General features: G+C 40.7%; 1 protein-coding gene across 9 annotated transcripts in view; it reads left to right on the forward strand.

Moving 5' to 3' along the window:
- The first annotated feature begins 4420 nt into the window (after window positions 1-4420).
- The window catches only part of LOC122564907 (rap guanine nucleotide exchange factor 1-like), a 243172-nt gene continuing 223415 nt past the window's right edge, over window positions 4421-24177 (forward strand). For 2 of the 9 annotated variants that reach the window (XM_043720352.1, XM_043720354.1), the window contains exon 1: window positions 4421-4737. In XM_043720352.1, the coding sequence (XP_043576287.1) occupies window positions 4713-4737 (25 nt within the window). In that variant the 5' untranslated portion in view covers window positions 4421-4712. The remainder of the gene's footprint in view (window positions 4738-24177) is intronic. The other 7 variants (XM_043720351.1, XM_043720353.1, XM_043720356.1 and 4 more) reach the window with 4 other exon arrangements.

The following is a 24177-nucleotide window of genomic DNA, read 5'->3' on the forward strand; positions in this document are numbered from 1 at the left end:
GTGTTTAGATTACTTACAGTGTGGAAACAGGCCCTTCGGCCCAACAAGTCCACACCGCCCCGCCGAAGCGCAACCCACCCATACCCCTACACCTACATTTACCCCTAACCTAACACTACGGGCAATTTAGCATGGCCAATTCACCTGACCTGCGCATCTTTTGGATTGTGGGAGGTAACCGGAGTGTTATTGCTTCAGAATCTTAGAACTCCTTTTCCAATAGCGTTGTAGTTTTACCTACAGCACATGGACTGAAATGGTTCAAGAAGGGCAACAAGGCATGGGCAATAAATGTTGGCCCAGTCTGTGATGCCCATAATAATTGAATTGAAACAGCTCCAGAGCTCTGTGGACTTCTAATGTGTGAAGTAGTTCTTAAATCTCTTTCCTGTCGTTTTTTGATTTTGTCCTAGACTCCCACCAGCAGACTAAGTATGTCTCTAACTATCCTGTCAATTCTCTTAAAAATCCTGAGAACTTCAATGTTCTCAGTCATTATTGAATGTCACCTGCAGATTGTACTGATGCCTAGAATCTTCAGCTGTTTTCCCAAGAGAATGAAAGTACATCAACAAAAGTATAAAAAAAGAGAATTGTGAAATTTTGTCAGCTCTTCTACTTGCTTTTCTGCATTGGTAAGGCATAAGGTTTGTATGGGGTTGGAGGCTATATTAATTAGAAATGCAATTACAGTATCCTGGATAGAACCTAAATCAAATATTTAAGCTAGTTATTCATATCTATTGCTTGTACAATTTGATTGTAGATATAGCCAACTGGTGGCTCACAAGGATGGGAGTAAAGGCTAAATAGTTATTGCTGTCTCTGCTGTGTAATACAATGGAAAGGGTCATTCTCCCTCCTGTGACATGCTGCACATTTTCATTATCTACAAGTTATAAATTTCAGTTCATAGAACATTTGAATTTATTGGGAAAGTGAAAGAAGTAAGTTGTGGAAAAGCCGAAACCATTGCATTGGGGATCCTGGATTCTCTATTGCACTGTGGAGTAAATATATTTGGACTAAATACAATCCGTAGTGATGATTTGGACTGAGTTGGATTGGGGTGGACAAATTTTAAAATCACACAACACCAGGTTATAGTCCAACAGATTTATTCAGAAGCACTAACTTTCAAGGCGTTGCTCCTTCATCAGCTGGTTGTGGCATCTGATGAAAGAGTAGTGCTTCGAAAGCTAGTGCTTCCAAATAAACCTGTTGGACTATAACCTGGTGTTGTGTGATTTTTAACTTTATCCTTAGAGATGCCAGAGTAAAACTGTGCAAAGCTTCAGACAGTACATTGTCTTTGCTTCTTCCCCAAAACCAAACCTTTAATCTTACAAAATATTTTGCCAAGATCTGATGATGGTGTCCCTTTGATGGAACTGCAGAAGCCACTGGATAATGTGAATCCCTGTCTACTCTTCAATGGCAATGCCACAGTTGTCTGTGGTCTGTATATGGTCTCTCATCCATTTGTTCTTGTGAATTTAGGTTCAATCAACATTTGAGATGATGGTGAGCAATGAGGATGTTTCATGGTAATGCATTGAATCATAGACTCATAAAATCATTAGAGCCAAAAAAAGACCATCCCACATGTCAGTGTTGACAATTCCCCACCCATCACCCATATCCCTACACTCTCCTCCTCTTCAGATATTTAGAATATTTAGGAAATGTCAAAGAGTTTACTTGACAGTAGGAGTCCATCCTGTCGGTGCTTGCACCAATTGAAAAACACACACCCACCCTGATTCTATACCATTAGGTAAGTAACTCAGAAAACTAAAAAAAAATCTGTCTTTGCTCCATTTTTAATATGCCAGTATTATGTTCCATTAACTGGTGAAAGATAGCTATAAGTTTTTCTTCCAATCCTCTCTTAACCCTCTCTCTGTTTGGTATTTCGAGGTGCATACTCTGTTAATGTTATTGATTCCCCATCTTTCCTTTTTTTACTTCAGTAATCTTGACTCTTCCAAGAGATGTTTTCAAGTCATACTTCTCAACTCCACATTTTTAATCAGTGTGGATATCATTTTTACTTTCCTGGTCCCAGATACATGAACAGCCAATAAATGTGCTGTCATGTGAGCAGCTGATCAAGAGACTTCTTGAGTTGAAATTCTGCTTCCCAGATCCTCTGAGTAAATATCAAAGCAGATTGAGTAACCAAGCAGCATTTAAAATATAAATCTGAGCTGCAATTAGAATTATGTTTAAGTTGGGATCCCCTGGGGGATTTTGGTTCATTCATGGGATGTGGGCATTACTGGCCACTTCAGCCCATATGTAGCTGCCCAGAGAGCCAACTACAGTACTGTGGGCCTGGAGTTATGTGTAACAATGGCAGATTTGCTTTCATGAAAGGGATTAGGAAGGAGTTTTTTTTACAACAATCAACACAGTCAGCAATAGACTAACTGTTTAGTCAACTTTTGTAATCAGCCACAATGGAATTTGGACCCATATTCCAAGGGCAGGTAGAGTGGGCTCCGAGGCTAGGGACTTTATCACTACACCACTGCACATGTGCTGCTACCTGCTCCTGATCATCCCTATTGAAACTAAAACTCATCTCACAATCTCCTTTGTTAACTGATTGGGTAGAATAGTGATAATGTTATGGATTAATAATCCAGAGGTCTGGATTAATGCTCCCTTGGTGAGCATTCCAATCTCCCAAGAGCAGCTGCCAGAATTTAAATGTAATTTAAAAATCTGGAATAAAATGGCAGCTTCATTAATAAGAATAATTGTAAAAACACATTTGGTTCACTCATGTCCTTTAGGGTCCGTTTTTATGACTCTGATCGTAAAGGACATGAGCCATTTAGTGTGCAAATTGCACTGTATGTTGTTCCCTTCCTAAAATAAACAGCATATTTCCCTTAACATTCATGTGAGTTTTGTGATATTGCTGCATTTGCACATAATTTGCCCATTGGTCATCTTTTGGAGAAAGAGGAGTGCACAAGTGATAATCCAAGTAATGGAGATGATATACAAAAAGATATACAGAGAAGGCTTAAGACTCCATCAAAGAATCTTGTGTTAATTGATTTAAACATGGCAGGATTGTAGGAGGAGTGGGTGATTGACAGAAGGTAATGGGGAAGGATGATTAAACAGCATTGTGCAAACCCATGTAAAGTGGGAGAAGCTAAAAGAAGAACTCAAACTTTTCTCTCTCCACAACTGCTGTCATTATCAACTGAGTACTTCTGTTTTTAGTTCAGGTTTTCAGCAGGTGCAGTATCTTAGTTTATGAGGTGGAGGTGCCAGTGCTGGACTGGTGCGGACAAAGATAAAAATCACACAACACCAGATTATAGTCTAACCTGTTTATTTGGAAATACAAGCTTTTGGTGTGCTGCTCCTTCGTTCGGTAGCTAACTAGTTAGGGAGCAGCGATCCAAAAGCTTGTACTTCCAAATAAACCTGTTGGACTATAACCTGGTTTTGTGTGATTTTTAACTTGGTTTATGAAGTCCGCATTGTTGTTGTCGATTTAGGGAGAGGCAGTAGCACAGTAGTAATGTCTGGAACTTGAGGCATTTCCCATGGCCAATCCACTTAACCGGCACACCCTACCAGACCATAGGGCTGCTCTCTCATTACAGAAAGATGACTGATGGTAAATTTAAGTTGAGGGTCAATAAGTCACAGGTGAGGGGAGAGGTTCAGAAGACTGAGCCAGACAGATGGGAGAAATCTGTGTGAAAATTTGTCTTTCCTCCTACAAAACCCATCACATTGCGTCTCATGTAACAGACCTGCATCCGTCCACCCACTACTGAGCTGACATCTCCAAGGAAGCTGTTGCTACTTTTTTGACTTATGATATCTTCAGTTAGAGACAAAAAACCTGCAGAAACTGGAATTCAAGGTAGACAAACAGGAGGCTGGATGAACACAGCAAGCCAGGCAGCATCAGGAAATGGAGAGGTCAACATTTTGGAGTGTAATCCTTCTTCAGTTACCAGTAGACTAACTAACAAGCCTTCTGCTTGGATTCCAGCATCTGCAGTTTTATTTTGCCTCAAACAAGCAGGAGGCTAGAAGAACACAGCAAGCCAGGCAGCATCAGGAGGTGGAGAAGTCAAAGTTTCGGGTGTAATGCTTCTTCAGCCACCAGTAGAGTAACAAGCCTCCTACTGGTCTACCTATGGTAACCTCAGCCAGTGCAGGAATTGAACCCATGTTATTAGCATCACTCTACAATCTCAAAGACCATCCACCCAGTCAACTGAGTGAAAGGGCTGCCTGGGGAAATGAAGTTTTGTTGGCGGAGGTGGGAGGGATGGATGTGGAGCTGTAATGCATCCCTCCGGCCGGCAGGTGGTGGTGCTGTGGGATGGAGGGGAAAGGTTTTGTTTTGAGCGGTTGGGCAGGGAAGAGTTTCTCCTGTTCTCGCGCGGAGGGAGGGGAGGAGGGTTGGTGGGTTGTCTCTCTTTTTTTAGTCCTTCGCCGTGGGTGCCGTCCTCCTGCGGCCGGAGTCAGTCAGTCAGCCAGCCAGCCAGCCAGCTCGGAGATACAGACACCCCGAGAGAGACGCTGCCCTGGGGGTAACGGCTCAGGCCGGAGGCGGGCACCATGGGGACCGAGTGAGCGGGATTTCTCCACGTCAAGAGGAGGAGAGGAGAAAAATTATCAAGATAGAAAAAAGAGAGAAGGAAGTCCGCGGGGGCCGGCGTCAGGAAATGTCCGGGAAGCTGGAGAAACAAGGTGGGCCAACACTGAAAGGTTGATCTGTTTTTTTGGGGGGTGGTGGAAGGATGGGGAAAAGGGGGGCAAGAAGAGGCTGAAGGTCACGGAGTCGCCGACCGGAGCCTGGATGCTCCCACCCCCCCTACCTCGGGAAAGTCCGAGGCTTCTCTGCACGGGCAGGCCGCCGAGCACATCTACCGTTCCCGTCACTCGATTCATTTCTGTTTAACTCCCCCCCGGCGGATTATTTCACAAGTGGAAAGTGCAGAGGGCCACATTTCCCGCCCCCGAGTTATTTTTTTTTTAATTAACGTTTTGAGGAGGGAGTCGACCGAAGATGTTATTTCGCGCGGGGAGGTGCCGGGGCTCGCGATGGAAGTGGGGTGGTCGCTAACGGCGACGTGCTGCTCATTTCAAACAGGAGGCGCCAAGCCCCGCTCGCTCACTCACTCGGTTTTTGTGTTTGTTTCTGCTCGAATCTGCCTTCACTCTTTCTCTTACACGCCCCCTTTCCTGAGTGAGCCTGGGTTATTGCCAGGAGACACCGCAGAGCAAGGAGGAGGGGTTACGCGAGGAATGGCTATAGTTCCAACTCATGCCTTTTGCGGTGCCTGCGGGTGCCTTCTCTTGCTTTGCTTAGCCTGTTATATGGGGAACTGGATCCAGGCTTTTCATTTTGAGGTGAATGTTGGTGCATTGCTATCCTGTATTGTCCTCTTGCTATGTATAAATTTAACTGTAATTTAGCTGTATGGTTAGAAGGTCCAGTGACCTCTAATATCGGTGTGAGGTTACTGACCCTACCCCATCCCCCGGTCGTCAACAACTTATTTATAAACCACCTTTGTAGTTAAATGTCCCATCGTGCTTGACAACATTTGTAAACAAAATTTGACACTGAGCCATGTGAGCTGTTGAGACAGATCACCAAAGTCTTGGCCAGGACTAGATTTTGAGGAGCACTTTATAAAAGGAATGATGGACCGTAAGAGATTTAGTCAGAGATTTCTAAAGCTCAGAGCTTTGGCAGCTGAAGGTAACAGCTACCAACAATGCCTTGGAGAATTCAAAATTGTGGATTCTTCTGCCCAAAATTGAAGGAGCACATTGATCTTGGAGCATTGAGAATCTGAAGGGGAATGAAAATGGCTGGGGCTCTGGCAAAATTTGGAAAGAAGAATGAGACTATAAATTCAAGGCATTACCTGACCACTAAAAGGTGATCAGTAAATAGGACTTGATAGTTAAGATATAGACAGCAGAGTTTTAGATAACATCAGGTTATAAAGGATAGAATGTTGGAGGTTGGCTAGGATTGTGTTGGAATAGTCTCGAAGTAGTAAAGGGGCACAGTTGAGCAGTAAGCTGAAATTAGGGTAGAATCGAACAGTGCTGCTGGATTTTGTAATGATGCTAAATGTGACATTTGAATTCTTAAGGTTGAATTGGAAATTGCTGAATGATAGGAGCAGTAGGAAGTCATTTGACTCATTGTGGCTGTCTATTTTGCATCTTTCTACTTCATATGAACCAAAAAGATGTTAAGTTGTCTTTATTTATAGGGTCGAAGGATTGGAAAGAAAGAAATTAGGCTGGGGTGCGGTCCTCAGTTACTCCTCACTGACAAATCTTTCATCCCAAGGATCAGTCTTACAAACCTCCTCTGAATGACGTCATGCTGTTGCTTGGGTATGGGGCCCAAAAGTGCTCCAAATATTCCAAATGTGATGGAACAGGAATTTAGTCAGCCTTAGCAGTACACGTCTGCTCTTGTATTCTAGCCCTTTTTGAAAAGATTATCAACATTGCATTTGCCTTCTTAACTGGCAACTGGACCTGCATGTTAACCTTAGGAGTTCTAGTTCAGGATTTTCCTAAATCACTTTGTGTCATTTCCAAAGCCTTTCCCTACTTAGAAAATATCGTTGTTGTAAATATTTACAGGATAAGTACGCCAGTTTCAAGAAATGCATCAGTGGTATAGTTCTCGCTCTTTTCATAGAATCCCTGTAGGGTGAAAGCAGGCCTTTGGCCTGTCGAGTCCACACTGACCCTCCGAAGACCAGTCCAGCCCCCTGTAACCCTGCATTCCCCAAAGCTAATCTGCATAGCCTGCACGTCCCTGGAAACTATGGGACAGTTCACCTAACCTGCACATCCTTAGACTGTGGGAGGAAACCAGAGCACCCAAAGGAAATCCAAACACCATGGGAGAATTTGCCAACTACACATAAGTAGTTGCCCAAGGCTGGAATTGAACCAGGTCCCTGGCACTGAGACAGCAGTACTTACTACTGAGCCACCTTGTGTGTGAAAGATTTACCAATTGCATGTTCCATATGCAAGGCTGGACTTATACACTTAATGGTAGGGCTCTGGGGAGAGTTACTGGATAAAGATACGTAGGGGTGGGATTTTGGTTGAGCTGCCAATTGGATGTAAACTTGGCTTGATGGTAGGAGATAGTGATGGTTTAGAGGTTCATTTTGGACTGGACGCCTGTGACCAGCAGTGTTCCACTGGGATATGTACTGGGTCCACTTTCGTTTGTCATTCTATAAATGATTTGGATAAGAATGTAGGGGGCATAGTTAGTAAGTTTGTAAATGACACCAAAATTGGTAGTAAAACGGAAAGTGAAGAAAGTTATCTAAGATAACAAGAGATTGGGTCAATGGGCTGAGGAGTGGCAGATGGAGTGTAATTTGGATAAACGTGAAGTATTGCATTTTGTAAAGCAAACAAGGGCAGGACTTAGTAAACCCCTGGATAGTGTTGTAGAATAGAGAGCTAGGGGTTCAGGTACGTAATTCTTTCGAAATTTATGTCACAGGCACAAGGTGGTTAAGAAGGCGTTTAACACAGTTGCTTTTGTTGCTCAGACCTTTTGAGTACAGAAGTTGGGATATCATGTTGAAGTTCTGCAGGATGTTGATGCAACCTCTTCTAGAGTTCTGGTCACCCTGCTATAGGAAGGAGATTATTAAATTAGAGAATTAAAAAAAAACCAGGATGTTGGCAGGAATGGAGGTTTGAGTTAGAAAAGAAATTAGACTGCAAAGTCTGAGATGTTTTTCATTGGAATGTATGAGATTGAGGGGTGAAGTTAGAGATTTATGAAATCATGGGGAGCAAAAATAGTGATTGGCAATGGTCTCTTCCCTAGGGTGGGTGAGTTCAAGACAAGGGGGCATTTTTTTTTTGAAGGGAGAAAGTTTCAAAAAGGATATGAGGGGCAACTATTTTTTACATGTTTCATGGCTGGAATGAAATGCCAGAGGAAGTGATGGATGCAGATGCAGTTACAAGATTTAAAAAAAAATTGGATAAGTACGTGAATAGGAAAGATTTGCAGGGAGATGGGCCAAAACACCAGCAAGTGGAACTAGGTTAGTTTGGGAATGTGGTCAGCGTGGATTAGTTGGATCAAAGGGTCTGTTTCCATGCTGCGTGGTTCTGTCTGAGTCTATGTAGTGCTGTCATGCTATGTTTCAAATAATGATGAGAATGCTTAGCAATTCTATTATTTTATTGATCGCTGCAGTGCAATGCATTTGTAATGTTCCAGAACAGTCAGCTGAGGTCAGATAGTTCAGACTTTGCATATGGTTTTACATAATTATTCAAGTTAAACTGAGAACCACTCTAGTTAAATGATTTGGGAAATGCAGTGGCTGAGTGTGTTGAAGATAATGTGAGCAACCCATTTCCATTGTGTCAGGATTCCATCACATTGGATGTAACAGCATATGAAAAATAGAACATGTCTTGATGCTGATTTATAACAGACTGTGGATCTGATTTCATTCTCTAACCATGTCTTTTATTTGCAGAGGTGAGTGTAGTAAATACATAGATTTAATTTTCTGATTTTAAAAAACGACAGTCTTATTCTTTACTTTGGCTGTACACCCATAAATTGTTTTCTCTGAGAATGTTTCAGATTCCCCCTTTGTAGTTATAGTTTTATTTTACTTTGGAGTGGTTTCAGTGCTCTGTGTTGAATTCCTGTCAGTGGGCAGAAGCTGTGGTCTCCTGTCTGTTTGAATGTTAGTGCACCGTATTGATTTAACTACTTGTCGTAAAGTTGTGCATCGCAGTCTTAAATAAAAGGCACACACCATCTATGCATGGAAATAAAATTTACTCAAATATAAAGGCAACAGTTAAAAATTGCCTATTTTTGTTTTTGTATAGTGGAGTGAAGGTGGGTTGTAGATGAGAGAAAAAAGAAAGGCATTGTACTTTGCTCCAAGATTTAAGAATAAATAGATGTCTTTTTAAAAAAAAAGTCAGATGTCTGCTGTAGATGTGAAATAATTAATATTGCTAACACTTGTTTTAAAAGAAAGTCAGGTATGTGTTATGAAAGGAAATGCAGCAGCATGGATAGAAAGTTGGCTGACAACCAGATGGTTCAAATAATTGTATGCTATTCGCTGTGAAGGAGGATTGGAAGGTTGGTAAGCAGTGACAAACCTAATGAAAGACTTCAGGAAGGCACAAGGTTGGAAGAATGGGCAGATGGACACACATGCATTTTCATCTGTAATCTCTCCTCCAGACTTTGAGGTAAACAAAAACTGGGAGTGCAGTGATTAAAATTGCAAGCAGGTAGTATGATAAATATGTGAAATTAAATTACTTTGTGCAGTTTTGGTTAGCCAGTTGTAGAATGGAATTTAAAGTAATGTAAAGAATGCAACATAGGTTTGCCACAATGATATTCAGGGTGGAAGTTATGAGGGAGATTGTGATCCTGAACTTTTTTTTTCCCATTTACTCAGAGTGAGTAGATAAGCTTCATTATAGGTTTTTGGCAAACTGTAAAGGACTTCCACTAGTTGGGAAGATTATGATGTTAATTTGTCAGTTTGGAGTACTTGGGAGTATTGTGTGTAGTTTTGGTTTCCTTATCTAAGGAAGGGTATACTTGCCACAGAGATATTGCAACAGAGTTTGACTAAATTAATTCCAGGGATGGTCAGATTGTGTTGTAAGGAGTGATTGAAGAAACAAAATTTTGGTTGAGGAGTCATCTCATTGATGCTTAGAAAATTCATCCAGGGCATGTTGATAAGTCTGGAACAGGGCTGGGGGAAGTGAGAACAGTCTGGGGATAAGTGGTAGGACTGACGTGAGGAGGAATGTCTTCACTCAGAAGGTGGTGAATCTTTAGAATTCTCTACAATAGGTGTCTGTGGATACACAATTTTGAACATGTTCAATTTGCTGGATCCTAATGACACCAAGGGATATGAGGGTAATAGGAAAAGTGACATAGAGGTAGATAATCAACCATAATCTATTTTAATGGCTCATTGGGCCAAATGACCTACTACATCTATTTCCTTTGTTGCTATTTTGAAATTTCCTTTGAAAGGGAGGAGTAGCCCAGACCCTAACTTTGCGAGTTGTTGTTTTAAGCAGGTGTAAAATGAATATTTCAGGAGAGAACTAGCTGGTCAAACCACTTAGTTTTAAACAGGACAGAATTAATTTACAAGATTGCTGAATGAAACATAGAAACATGAAACATAAAAACACAGAAAAAAGAATACTGAATAACTCACTGTCCAAAAACCCAACATATAATTCCAACTTAATGATATTGTTCCAAATGCTTGCAGGAATCCTCATAAGCACCTAGTTGGCACAAAAGGTAAAATCAAACACAAGTTCTTACAGGATAGAATTCAGAGAGACAGTACCAGCTTGGATGTGCTTCTGAGTCCAACAGCTTTTCCATGTCTCACCGGACTGCTTTAAAAAAAAAGACCAGAGAGAACCTGAGCTGGGAGAACTGGCCATTCCCCTTTCATTGTACAAATGTTTTTTAAACTTGAAAACCTTCTGCCTGAGGCAGTATCTGTTAGCTATTATCAAATTGGCCCTAAAACCCTTCAACCCCCAGACATTTCGGAGTCTGAATCATTTACGACCTCTCTGGAAAGTCGAAGCCAAGGACTGCATTGCCTTGTTAAAGGAGCAGATTTGTCACACCTCCACCCTCACCCCCCCCAAAACAAAAATGGACCAGCATATCCAAAGATGGCTTTACTTTAAAACCCCTTAAAGAAAACTTTAGTACTCTAAACCACATATACATTACATTGACTATAAACACGGACAATTACATTCTGTTGTACTCCTGCCACCGAACGCCTCAGTTTCTCATTTGAGGCTCAACAGTGCATCAACAATCACATTTTCTCTTCCTGCCACATGCACAGTTTTCAAATTGAATGGCTGTAACAACAACCATCTAAACAATCTGGTATTTTTGTCCTTAAATTTCTCTACAAGCCTCAGCGGGTTATGATCAGTATATATGATTGTCTCAGACAAGTTACTGATAACGTATACACTGAGATGTTGTAATACCAACACCAAGCTCAAGGTCTCCTTCTCGACTGTCGAATATTTCTGCTGATGAGTGTTCAACTTTCATGCGAAATATCCAATAGGTCTTTCAATCTTCTCGTCTTCTTGCAAGAGCACAGCACCCTCATCACTTGCATCAATAGCCACCTTGAATGGCTTTGCATTATTAGATGTGGCTAATACCGGGGCAGTGGTTAACACAGCTTTCAGGCTGTCAAATTCCTTCTGACACTCCGCTGTCCACTTAAACCCCTTGCCTTTCTTTACCAACTCAGTGACTGGAGCAGCCACAGTGCTAAAATTTGGTACAAATTTTCAGTAAAATCCAGTCAATCCCAGGAGCCGTAGTACTGTTCTTTTTGCCGATAGTGTGGGAAACCATCCCGTTACCTTTTTTTTCCGCATCCCATGGGACCATTTGTCCATGTCCAATAACATGGCCCAGGAAGGTGATTTGGGCTTTGGCAAATATACTTTTAACCAGGTTTAACACCATGCCTGCCTTCTGAAGTTGATCGAGCAAATAAATGTTCATTCCACGTGTAACTAAAAATGATCAGGTCATTGATATATGCGACACAGTTGGGTAATCTGGCAATTACCTTATTGGTTAGTTGCTGAAATGTGGCTGGCGCATTTTTCATGCCAAATGGCATGACTTTAAACTGATACAGTCCATTTGGCATTTCAAAAGCTGCAATTGCCTTTGCTCTTTCCGACCAAGGTACCTGCCAGTATTGTCTGAGCAAATCCAATTTAGAAGTATGAGTTGCTTGTCCCACCTTCTCAACACAGTCTTCCAAACGTGGAATAGGATATACATCAGTCTTTGTAACTGCATTGACTTTGCGATCGTCCACATGTGACTGTTGGGTACCATCTGGTTTTGGCACCATTATTATGGGTGAACTCCTATCATTGTAACTTGTGTTGATTATGTCACCTTGGAGCAATCTCCTTTTGAACCTTTGCCAACTTTAGAGGGTCATGCTTATAAGGATGTTGCTTAAGCAGAACATCATCTCCTATATCTAAGTCATGCATAATTAGGTTAGTACTTCCCAGCTTATTTCCACTTATCTCCCCATGTGATAGTGATAACTCTTTCAGGTCATTTTGATTTTCCTCTACAAGGTAACTCAGTTTATTTCAATTTTTGACAACTTCCTCATTGTCCAATTTGATCTGAGGAATGTCTAATTCAGAATCCTCTGAACTTGGTTGCTTCTTCTGTGTTGTAATCAATAATTCATTCTCTTGCTTTCCTTCCCTGTCAAAATACCTTTTGAGCATATTCACACACTCTGTGACACATACTGAGATTTCTTTCTGCCTGGCACCCCTATAAAGTAGTTCACCTCATTCAATTTTCTTTCAACTTGATAAGGTCCACTAAACCTTGCTTTTAAAGGTTCCCGTATCACTAGAAGCAACACTATTACCTTATCCCCGATAGCAAAATTGCGAATTTTTGATTTCTTATCTGCTTCCTGTTTCATTGTATGCTGTGATACTTTTTAAATGCCAACTCCCCAGCTTTAATCATTCCCTAAAATTTGACACATAGTCCAAATGTGTGGTCTCTGAATTCTGACTTAACAATTTCTCCTTAATCAATTTTAACGGTCCTCTTACTTCGTGCCCAAAAACTAATTCAAATGGGCTGAATTGGGTGGATTCATTTGGTGCATCTCTGATTGCAAAAAGCACAAACGGAATTCCCTTATCCCAATCATCTGGATAATCTTGACTATAAGCCCTCAACATCGTCTTTAATGTCGGATGCCATCTTTCTAGCGTTCTCTGCGATTCTGGATGGTACGCAGTAGACTTGAATTGTTTTATTCCTCAGCTGTTCATAACTTCCTAGAATAATTTTGATGTGAAGTTTGACTTTTGATGTGAAGTTTGACTTTTGATCTGTTTGTATCTTGGTAGTCTGTATCTAGTGAAAAATTTGAGTAATGCCTCAACAGTCCTTTTAGCTGTGATATTGCATAATGGGATGGCCTCTGGAAATCTAGTCGACACATCTGTTATTGTTAACAAATGTTAATTCCCACTTTTTGTTTGAGGTAGGAGACCTATGCAATCGATTAAGACTCTTGTAAAAGGTTAGTTAAATGCAGGAATAGGTATTAAAAGTGCGAGTTTTATTACTGCCTGTGCTTTTCCAAATACCTGACATGCGTGACGCGTCTGGCAAAATTCAGCAACATCCTTGTGCAGTGCAGGCCAGTAAAAATGTTTTTGTATTTTAGCTTGTGTTTTTCTCCCTTCTAAATAACCTCCAAACGGTAGCTTGTGCGCCACTTGGAACACATCCTTTCTATAACCCGCTGGCAATACGATTTGATGAACTTCTGCCCACTTCTTATCTGTCTGAATAAAACATCATTAAAACGTCATTTTTAAGATGGTAATATTCAGGGATACGTTTGGATTCCTTTCCTATGTATGCCTTTTGATACAATTGCTTTAAATTTTCATCTTTCTGCTGTAACTCAGTAAACTTACCTGAGTTAAAGATGTTTGTATTGTTATCCATCTGCACCTGGTTTGTGCCAACCGTCTGAACAAATAGGGTATCTACTAATGCCACTTCAACTTTCTTAGCTGTACTACTTAATTACCAGTTAAAACAGGAGAGATTTTGTGACCTCGTTACCACACAGTCAGGAAAATTCCAGGATATGTCTTGCAATAGTTCAGTTGCCAGAGTTTCCACTGGCTTATCAACCACAGTAGGCATCACTCCTACCAGTGAATCAGCTATATCGTTAGCAGGGCAAGTTGTATTCCTGGAGCTCAGTACTTCTACCACAAATTCTCCACTCTTCTTTGGACATTCTTACCTTGCTTTACATAATTGAGCGCTTTTAGTCTCACCATGAATTCCTGTTACTAGTACCTTTCCTGGCAATAGTCCTTCGGAAGTACATATCAGCATCACTGACTGAGAGGATTCTGTGTTGCTTAATATTGTAACCTCTTTACTGCTCTTGGCCTATGCAAATAAACTTTACTTTTGCAGGTATATGGTTTAAGAAGATCTGGCACTTTCTCCTTAACCAACCTCCGACCAGCTTGTACATTCTGGTGCAGCTTTCTAGCCTCCACTGTGCTTTCTGTTACCACTCCAACAAAATTCACTGGCTTATCCTGTTTTCCTACATCTGGCTTCCCAATGCTTTTCCTAACCCACCAACACTGATTTCATGTGGCCTACTGTATTGCAGTGAAAACACTGGAACTTTTTAACTTCTCTGTCCCCTTCAAGGGTTTCCTTTTTACCCTATGGTAAGTTATCCTTATGGTCTTCACTGAGATCTATCTTTTCCTTTCCATGTGAGGATTTCTTGTTTTTTTTCCCCCAATTTCTATCCCTCGCAGATTGAAATTGATTCTGGAAGCCAAACTTTGCTTTATGGACCAACTCAGAATCATCCGCCATTTCAGCTGCAAATCTTGCTGTTCAAACTCTCTGCTTTTCCACATAGTTCTTGCTACTTCAGGAAGTGAATTTTTTGAGCTCCTCCAAGATAATTCTCTAAGAGCGTTGTAGGTTTGCTCTATTTTAAATGCCCTTATCCACATTTCAAAATTACCTTGTTTGATCCTTTCAAACTGTATGTAGGTTTGACCAGGGTTCCTCCTCAGATTCCTGAAACATTGTCTGTAGGCTTCTGGCACAAGCTCATATATACTTCAGATGGCTTTCTTCACCTCCTATGCCCCAGATACCTCCTCTGATATTGATGCAAATACCTCACTAGCTTTACCTACAAGTTTTTTGTTTGGATCAACAAAACCCACTTGGTCACTGGCCACCGCATTTGTTTAGCCACGTTTTTCAAATGAGATGAAAAAGGCCTCCAAATCTTCTCATCAAATTTAGGCAATGCATGAATATATTTAAATAGTTTTGCACCAGGCCTTTGGCTCCAATGGGTTTGCTCATTCTCACACTCTCCTCACAAAGCTTATCTTCAGCCTTCACCTTCATCCTTTTAAACTGACTTTCCTGTCTTAAGTGCCAATTTCCAAAGTTCAAATGCTCTCTTGTTTTCCTTTTGTCTGCTTTGAATTGTAATTCCTTGTATTTTGTCTCTAACTCAAGCTGCTTCATTTGCAATTGAATTTTAGCTATCTCTAAAGACCCTGGCCTTTCCAGCAAATTTAAATGCTGAGCTGTTGCTTAATTATATCATCTTTCCTCACAGAGCAGCCAGCTTCACCCTCAGCTTGTCTGCTAATTCCAGCAGCTTGGCCTTGATCACTTTTTGTAAAACCCCCAAAGTCACTTCCTCCACCCCCAAAAAACTCTTAGTGACTGAAAGAGCCATTGCTATCCCAAGCACCATTTAAACCAACGAAAATCAACACCCGGAACAAAAGACACTAACACCTACCACTCGCTACCTACAAGTCCAATAACTCTAATCCCAATTTGGAACTGAAGAACAAATCCTGCAAAGAGCCCCCAGTATGAGGCCAGATCCCTCTTTTTCGCACAAAAGGTGGTGTGTGTGTGGAATGAGGTGCCAGTGGAAGTAGTGGAGGCTGGTACGATTACAATGTTTAAAAGGCATCTGGATGGGTACATGAATAGGAATGGTTTAGAGGGATATGGGCCAAATGCTGGCAAATGAGGCTAGATTAGTTTAGGATATCTTCTCCGCATGGACGAGTTGGACTGAAGGGTCTGTTTCTGTGCTGTACAATTCTGTGACTTAAATCGATATGTTGCTTTTAACATAATAAAACATTCCAACACACTCCACAGCAGCACAGTAAAACAACGTAGGATTTGAAGCCACAGAAGGAGATATTAGATCCAACTGTAAAATGTACTGCCTCTTAGAATCTGATAGCCAGGATCTCAGAATGGATGAAAAATGGCTATTTATTATTTTCTCAAGGAATGGGGGTGTTGCCAGCATTTATTTCCCATTCCTGATTGCTCTTAAATTGCTGCAGTTGCAAGTAACTGTGCTGTTAGGGAGTTGCAGGATTTTGAGTCAACAGCAATGAAGGAATGGGGATGTGTTTCCAAGTCGGTTACAGTTGCGTCAGGGCTGCATCAAGAACATTGCAAATTTTCAAGCTGCTGTAGTTCTGCTTGATGTTTTAAAAATAAGGAAGCAATGTCCCTGTTGTCCATTGTATGTATCAATTGTCATTCCTTCCTTCTTTCTGCAAAAATTATATAATGAATATTTTGCTTGATATTAGATACGTTTTCTATCATGCAGCACAACTCGTCAACGTTTGAGCTAGTGTATTCATGTTTTCAAATTAATTGAATGTTTTAATTGATAATAGAATTCTAATAGTGACATAATTGAATAAAATTTAGCCGCGCCCCCCCCCCACTAATTTAGCAGCCAACTAAAGTTGTGCATTCCTGTTCATATGAAATGAGTTTCTTCATGGGCTTTGTGGAGATAACGTGTCTGTCTGAACAGACTGATTAAAATAACTAATGACATACCTCAAGCGGGTGGGTCTTGAACTTAGCCTTATGGCTCTGGAAGGAATACTTTCACTATGCCACAGGAACCCCCTCAGTGGAGGTTATATGCTGCTGTCATAGTTGTCACACCAGCTGCCCTCTTAGAAAATAGGATCTGATACACTAAATCTGTACTATTTTGAAGAGTATGTTGTACTCCATATAGAAATGTTATCAAATTCCCATAAACCTTTGAATATGCATTTGCTGCAACAATGAAATTCCTACAGCTATAAATTGTGTGAAGATTGGCATTGTAGGACTAGAACCTTGAATGCTCAGGTGGTAGACATTTGACCTATTTTAACACAATCTGCTTTTTGAAACAGCCCAACACATTCTGCTACCCTCTTTATGCTACTTGACTGTATATCTTTTCTTTCTTTTGAGTACGAGATGTAGCATGCACTGTACATTTTCAGGGATAAGACTTTTTCTGACTTGGTGTTAATGTTTAACGTAATTGCAGTTTTAGTGGTTGTTTGCTAGACGTTTAACCTAATTGTTTAAAACCAATCTATTGGTAAAATTATATTGTACTGTAATAGAAGACTTCCAGTAATTGTGTGGTTAATTAGAACTATTAATTTAACTAGGTGGGATTGAGGTTCACAAGGAAGACGTATTAGAAATCCTGCAGAGTGTGAAAATAGATAAGTCCTCTGGGCCGGATGGGATTTATCCTAGGATCCTCTGGGAAGCCAGGGAAGAGATTGCTGAGCCTCTGGCATTGATTTGTAAATCGTCATTGTCTACAGGAATAGTGCCAGAAGACTGGAGGATAGCAAATGTGGTTCCCCTGTTGAAAAAGGGGAGTAAAGACAACCCTGGTAATAGACCAGTGAGCCTTATTTCAGCTGTTGGTAGTGTTGGAAAAGGTTATAAGAGATAGGATTTATAATCATCTAGAAAAGAATAATTTGATTAGGGATAGTCAGCATGGTTTTGTGAAGGGTAGGTTATGCCTCACAAACCTTATTGAGTTCTTTGAGAAGGTGACCAAAGAGGTAGATGAGAGTAAACCGGTTGATGTGGTGTATATGGATTTCAGCAAGGCGTTCAATAAGGTTCCCCACAGTAGGCTATTGTACAAAATGCAGAGGAATGGGATTGTGGGAGATATAGCAGTTAGGATCAGTAATTGGCTTGCTGAAAGAAGACAGAGGGTGGTGGTTGATGGGAAATGTTCATCCTGGAGTCCAGTTACTAATGGTGTACCACAAGGGTCGGTGTTGGGTCCATTGCTGTTCGTCATTTTTATAAACAACTTCGATGAGGGCATAGAAGGGTGGGATGGTAAATTTGCAGACGACACTAAGGTTGTGGAGTTGTGGATAGTGACGAAGGATGTAGTAGATTACAGAGAGACATAGATAAGCTGCAGAGCTGGGCTGAGAGGTGGCAAATGGAGTTTAATGCGCTCAAGTGTGAGGTGATTCACTTTGGTTGGAGTAACCGGAATGCAAAGTACTGGGCTAATGGTAAGATTATTGGTAGTGTAGATGAGCAGAGAGATCTGTGTCCAGGTACACAGATCCTTGAAAGTTGCCACCCAGGTTGACAGGGTTGTCAAGAAGGCATACAGTGTTTTAGCTTTTATTAATACATCGAGTTCCAGAACCACGAGGTTATGCTAAAGCTGTACAAAACTCTGGTGCGGTTGCACTTGTAATATTGTGTACAGTTCTGGTCACCGCATTATAAGGAGGATGTGGAAGCTTTGGAAAGGGTGCAGAGGAGATTTACTAGGATGTTGCCTGGTATGGAGGGAAGGTCTTGCAAGGAAAGGCTGAGGGACTTGAGGCTGTTTTCATTGGAGAGAAGAAGGTTGAGAGGTGACTTAATAGAGACATATAAGATAATCAGAGGGTTAGGTAGGGTGGACAGGGAGAGCCTTTTTCCAAGTATGGTGACGGCGAGCATGAGGGGGCATAGCTTTAAATTGAGGGGTGATAGATGTAGGACAGATGTCGGAGGTAGTTTCTTTACTCAGAGTAGTAAGGGTGCAGAATGCTTTTCCTGCAATGGTGGTAGATTCGCCAACTTTAAGTACATTTAAGTTGTCATTGGACAAGCATATGGACGTACATGGAATAGTGTAGGTTAGATGGGCTTCAAATTGGTATGACAGGTCGGCGCAACATCGAGGGCCGAAGGGCCTGTACTGCGCTGTTATGTTCTATAATTTAAACTTACTTAAAATAGTAGCTGGAGTTTTTTGACAGACACCTTTTTTTGTTCCTTTTAGGTTCAGTGTTGAACTAATATGGGAATGCATTCTTTGATTTTAGCTTCATCTAGTGTTTTAGTTGTGCTGCAGAAACAGATTGCTGACTGGGGGAAGTGTGAGGGAAATACTGGGCTATATTATTGTATTTTCTCTCATACCACACTGGGAGAAAAAATGAGTTCTGGCAAATAATGAGTGCTGCAATAGAGCCAACTGAAAAGACATGCGAGCAGATTTGTCAATGAACCAGTCCAATTCATGCCTAAATTATCAATTTTTTGAGTGCTGTCTGTGATCACATAATACACCCCAGAGATTAGCATCTTGTCCTTATCAAAGCATCTGACACGTTAATTTCAGTTCCTGTTTTCTTGGTGCACATGAAACATTGGGATATGGTGAAATGGGCAAATAACTAGTATACTAGTTCCTGTCACTGAGGAGATTATAGAACTAACCATGTTGGCTGATCTCTTTAAATTGGAAACTGATTGTTCAATTCACATTTGGTTAGAAAAGTCTGCAATGATAGGTTAATTAATGTGGAAACAGTTGACATTCTGACCTCAGTTCAAAAATGGTTTAGTTTATGTAATTGAGGATCATGCTAAACTTATTTGCATTTTAATTTCATATCACCAGTGATCATTTACATTTGAGCAAATAATTGCCATGAGTCCATGTTCAAAATTAATGTTAACTTGAATAAATCTGTCTGTTCCTTTATGGTAGAGGTTAGTTGGCAACTAATGTTTCTTCTCTGTCAAATATGCAGTGTTTTCTATCTAACTAGAAATAGAGGTGATCAAAAATTATCATCAAAGTCTGGTCAAAACTGGCAATTTGTGCAGAACAGCTACTGAATTAATATTGCAGCTGACCCAATAACATCTCTTTTTCGCAGTGGTTCGAGTCCCGTTACTGCTGCCTTATGGAATTGTTAATGCTCAGAATCTTTCTTCCGTGTTTTGGTGTTTGATCCTCTTCAGTTTTTGTTCCCATCACTTTCCAGCTAAAGCTCAAATTCGTGACTTATTTGTTTCCTTTTTAGCAATATCAAAATTTCCACTTCCTTCTGCAACTCAGAATTTCCGCTTTATTGAACTTTCCGAACTTCCCAATTTGTATTGTGTTTCAGAATGTCATTTGTATCCTAATGTTCACAGCCTTACTATTCAAATGCTCCTTGCCACAGCACAGGGTTGCCCTTCTGACCCATACTTAATGCCTCTTTTTGCATTGGCAAGAAGTAATGAAGAATGCCTCTTAATTAGTGCAGTAAAGGAGTTCTCAACAAAATCACTAATTTCTTAGTAAAATTGATGGATCGTTTGCTCCTGCCCAACTTTGGAAGAGTCATACTGGCTTGAAAAATTAGCTGATTCTCTCTATAGATACTGCCAGACTTGTGGAGTTTCTCTAGCACTTTTTATTTCAGATTATTTATAAACAGATTGGTTGATAGGTTGACATATATTTGATGTGTAGCTGCAAGGTTGTAATTTAATCTGATGCTTTCTAACAAGTTACTGAAGAATTGTGTCACCGTATTTAGTTGCATGTAATCTGGATGTGGTGTTAATTTTTTGAATTGCTCAACTACAAGATATAGCATAAATAACTCCTTGCTCAGATTTTTGACCATTTTGACTTTATTCCATCTCTTCCATGTTATTAAACTTTTCTTCCACTTTTCAGCACTCGTCTCTTTTCTGTTCTTCTCATAATCTGTTCTTAAAATTTGCTCATGAGATGGAGGCATCACTGGCTAGACCAGCATTTATTGCCTATCCCAAATCGTTCAGAGGGCATTTAAGAGACCACCGTATTGTTGTGGGCACAAAGTCACAAGGAGACAAAAGTGGGCAGGAATGATAGATTTCCTTCTCTAAATAAATAAATGAATCAGATTGGTTTTTATGACAATTGACAGTGGTTGTATGATCTCTACCAGGAGATTTCATCACCTTCCATGTGGGATTCAAACCCCTATCCATGGACCTGGGGTTTTTGATTATTAGTCTAGTAAAACTATCATTGCACCATTACCTTTACTGTTTCTGCACCATCAACATTTTTTTTATTGTAGGCATAATTTTTGTTTCATTTACTGTTACCACCTGCAAAGTGGTTGAGTGGAAACTGGGAATGCTCAGTGTTGCCTTTTTTATAAAAAGAAAGTCCCATACCATATCTCAAAACAAAGCTGACGTGTTTTCTGATATCTGCGCAATTGGAATGATGTTGTGAAACTTGAAAGGGTTCAGAAAAGATGTACAAGGATGTTGCCAGGGTTGGAGGGTTTGAACTATAGGGAGAGGCTGAATAGGCTTGGGCTGTTTTTCCTGGAACATCGGAGGCTGTGGGGTGACCTTATAGAGGTCTATAAAATCATGAAGGACATGGATAGGGTCAGTCATCACTGTCTTTACCCTGGGATGGGTGAGTCCAGAGCTAGCGGGTATAGGTTTAGGTGAGAGGGGAAGATATAAAAGAGACCTAATGAGCAATAATCTTTTAACACAGAGGATGGTACATGTGTGGATTGAGCTGCCAGAGGAAGTGGAGCAGGGTAGTACAATTACAGGCATCTGGCTGGGTTATATATTTAGGAAAGGTTTACAGGGATATGGGAGTTGAAGGGTGTGAAGGCAGCATCCGAGGAGCAGCAGAATCTACATTCCGGGCATATTCCCTTCATCGGGAATGGGGGATATGGGCCAAATGTTGGCAAATGGGATTAGATTAATTTAGTATATCTGGTCAGCATGGATAGGTAGGACCAAAGGGTCTGTTTCCATGCTGTACATCTCTGACTCTATGTAGACCAGTCACTTTCATTGCAGAAAAAGGTCACAAACCTGAAGTGTTAATGCTTTCTGTTTCTGCAGGTGCTGACTAACCTGCTTCATGTTTCTAGCATTTCAAATTTTATTTTTAAGAATTCTAACATGTCCAAATTTTGCTTTTGTTTCTTACCTATTGACAAGGAGGTACCAGCTAGAACTTTTGCTTCTCTGAACTATCCTCTGACTGCATCCAATAGAAATACAGTATATGAAACATGGATGTTCATTGAAGACCAGATTATAGTTGGCTGTAATATCTGCTGTTACCTTTTATCACTCTTGAAATGCTGAAAGGCAAATTCGACCCAGTGTGAATGGGAGCATTTCTGGAGAGATTCATGAGACCTATAATTAAAGATATGTAATATGTTTTGGGGGACTTGAGCTTCTCGGCAGAACATTGTGATTTTGTCTTTAGGCTGTCTTTTATTTGGCCTATGGTCACAATCATGAGTTTAGTTGATTTGAGACTGATATCGTGAATCACAGAAAAAGCTTCCTTGGATTGCTAGTTTTAATTTTCTATCTGCACAGATGGTTCTGAAACAATATTTAATTTTCTACTGTTCTACCTAGATGTGCTTATGAAGGTTAGTCTTTGAAAGGGGGGAATAAAAATGTTCAAGCATTTAATTTTATTTTGAATGTTGGCACGAGCAAATGGGAGGCAAAATAGAAACAGGAGAACAAGACGTTTGTTGGCCATTTAGCCCTTTGAGCCTGTTTCACCATTCAATGTTATATTTTTTTTCTCAGCAGAACCCTTAGTTATATTGACACATACAGAATGTTTATAAATGGCCACCTCTGAGATCTTCCTTTCTGCGAATGCTATCTGATGGAATGTGAGTAACATCCTCAATCTGACCTGTTTTCATCCCAGATCAAGCCAGGGTTTTCGAAGCTGACGAGGCACTAGGTCCAGGGATTTTGGTTATGTTGCCTCTGGTGGCACGCAGCTTGATATCTGGGTGTTAACCAGCTCCTTGCATCTCTGGGACAGTCTTGACCAGCCAACATACTGAAAGAACTCCTCTCTGTTAGCCTTTACCTAATCCAGTCGATTACTCGAAACAGATGGTTTCCTTGCTAAGCAGCTCTGAAACATGGGCAAAAGTATAATTGAAGGATGAAAAGATGAACAGAGTCCCATGCTAATTCCTTCCCCATCCAACTCTGTACTGTGCAGATCCTACTCCTTGAAAACATTTAATATTTTGACTTCAACTGCTTTCTCTGTGGCAGGGAATTCCGTAAGCTCATCTCTCTCTGGGTGAAGAAATTGCTCATCTGTCTTAAATGCTCTATTCCATATCTTTTGAGTGTGACTCCTGGTTCTAGACTCCCTATTCATCGAGAGTATCCTTCCTGAGTTTACCCTGTCTTATGAGAATTTTAAAAGTTTCTGGCAAAAACAATACACTGTCCTGTTTACTGCAGAGCATGGTATAGAAGTCAACTTGGCTTATAAATTGATCTTCCTTTCATGCACTTCATGCAATATTCACAATAAATGTTTGCCTGAAAATCTTCACCCCACAAAATGCTTGCTGGTACTTAATTCAAGGGAGCAAACACTCAACATAAGTTGTATGGGGAAGGTGCACTGTAGTTTAAAACACGGCCACATGGAGACCGAGTGAGCATAAATAGGGGTGCTGACGACTATCACAATACTGGGTACAATGTGATAATTTAGCATTCAGTTTGAGACTAAGAAATTTGGGTCAGAAACCATAGAGCTACTCTTAAATAAGGGCACCTATATAGGAATGAAGACCAGAGTTGGCTGGAGTGGACTGGGAAAGGAGTTTAGCAGAAAATGTGTTTGAAGGACACTGGTGGATATTTAAGAAAATAGCTCCTGAGTCACAGCAAAGGTATATCCTAATGAGGGGCGAGAATTCTAGGTAGGTGATAAACCAACTGTGCTTAACCAAGAAAATTAAGGATAGCATCAATTTGAAAGGAGAAAAACATATTACTTGTCCAACACTTACGGTAAACCAGAGGATAGGGAAAGTTTTAAAAGTCAACCAAAACTTGCATGTTTTGGTTTATTTGTGTTTTCAGATGGCGCCAAAGTGTGGCGACACGATACAACACTCTTTTTTTTGTTACAAAATACATGGGACCATAAATCAAATAAAAAAAATTGGAGAAAAGGGGAAACATAAACTACATGAATATTGGCAAGGTAAAGTTGTCATAGTCCCACCACACCATAGACTACTGTCTAATTAGAGAGCTCAAGAAGTGGTGAAGATCACTGCAGTGATTGGAATAAGGTCAGCCAGGTGGATCTTGGAATGTGTTCCCCGATTGGGGCTGTTAACCTGCTTCAATCAGGGAGGAGAAAGTGAGGTCTGCAGATGCTGGAGATCAGAGCTGGAAATGTGTTGCTGGAAAAGCGCAGCAGGTCAGGCAGCATCCAGGGAACAGGAGAATCGACGTTTCGGGCATAAGCCCTTCTTCAGGAA

Source organism: Chiloscyllium plagiosum, chromosome 30 (genome assembly GCF_004010195.1).
Source record: "Chiloscyllium plagiosum isolate BGI_BamShark_2017 chromosome 30, ASM401019v2, whole genome shotgun sequence".
In the NCBI taxonomy this organism is placed as follows: domain Eukaryota; kingdom Metazoa; phylum Chordata; class Chondrichthyes; order Orectolobiformes; family Hemiscylliidae; genus Chiloscyllium; species Chiloscyllium plagiosum.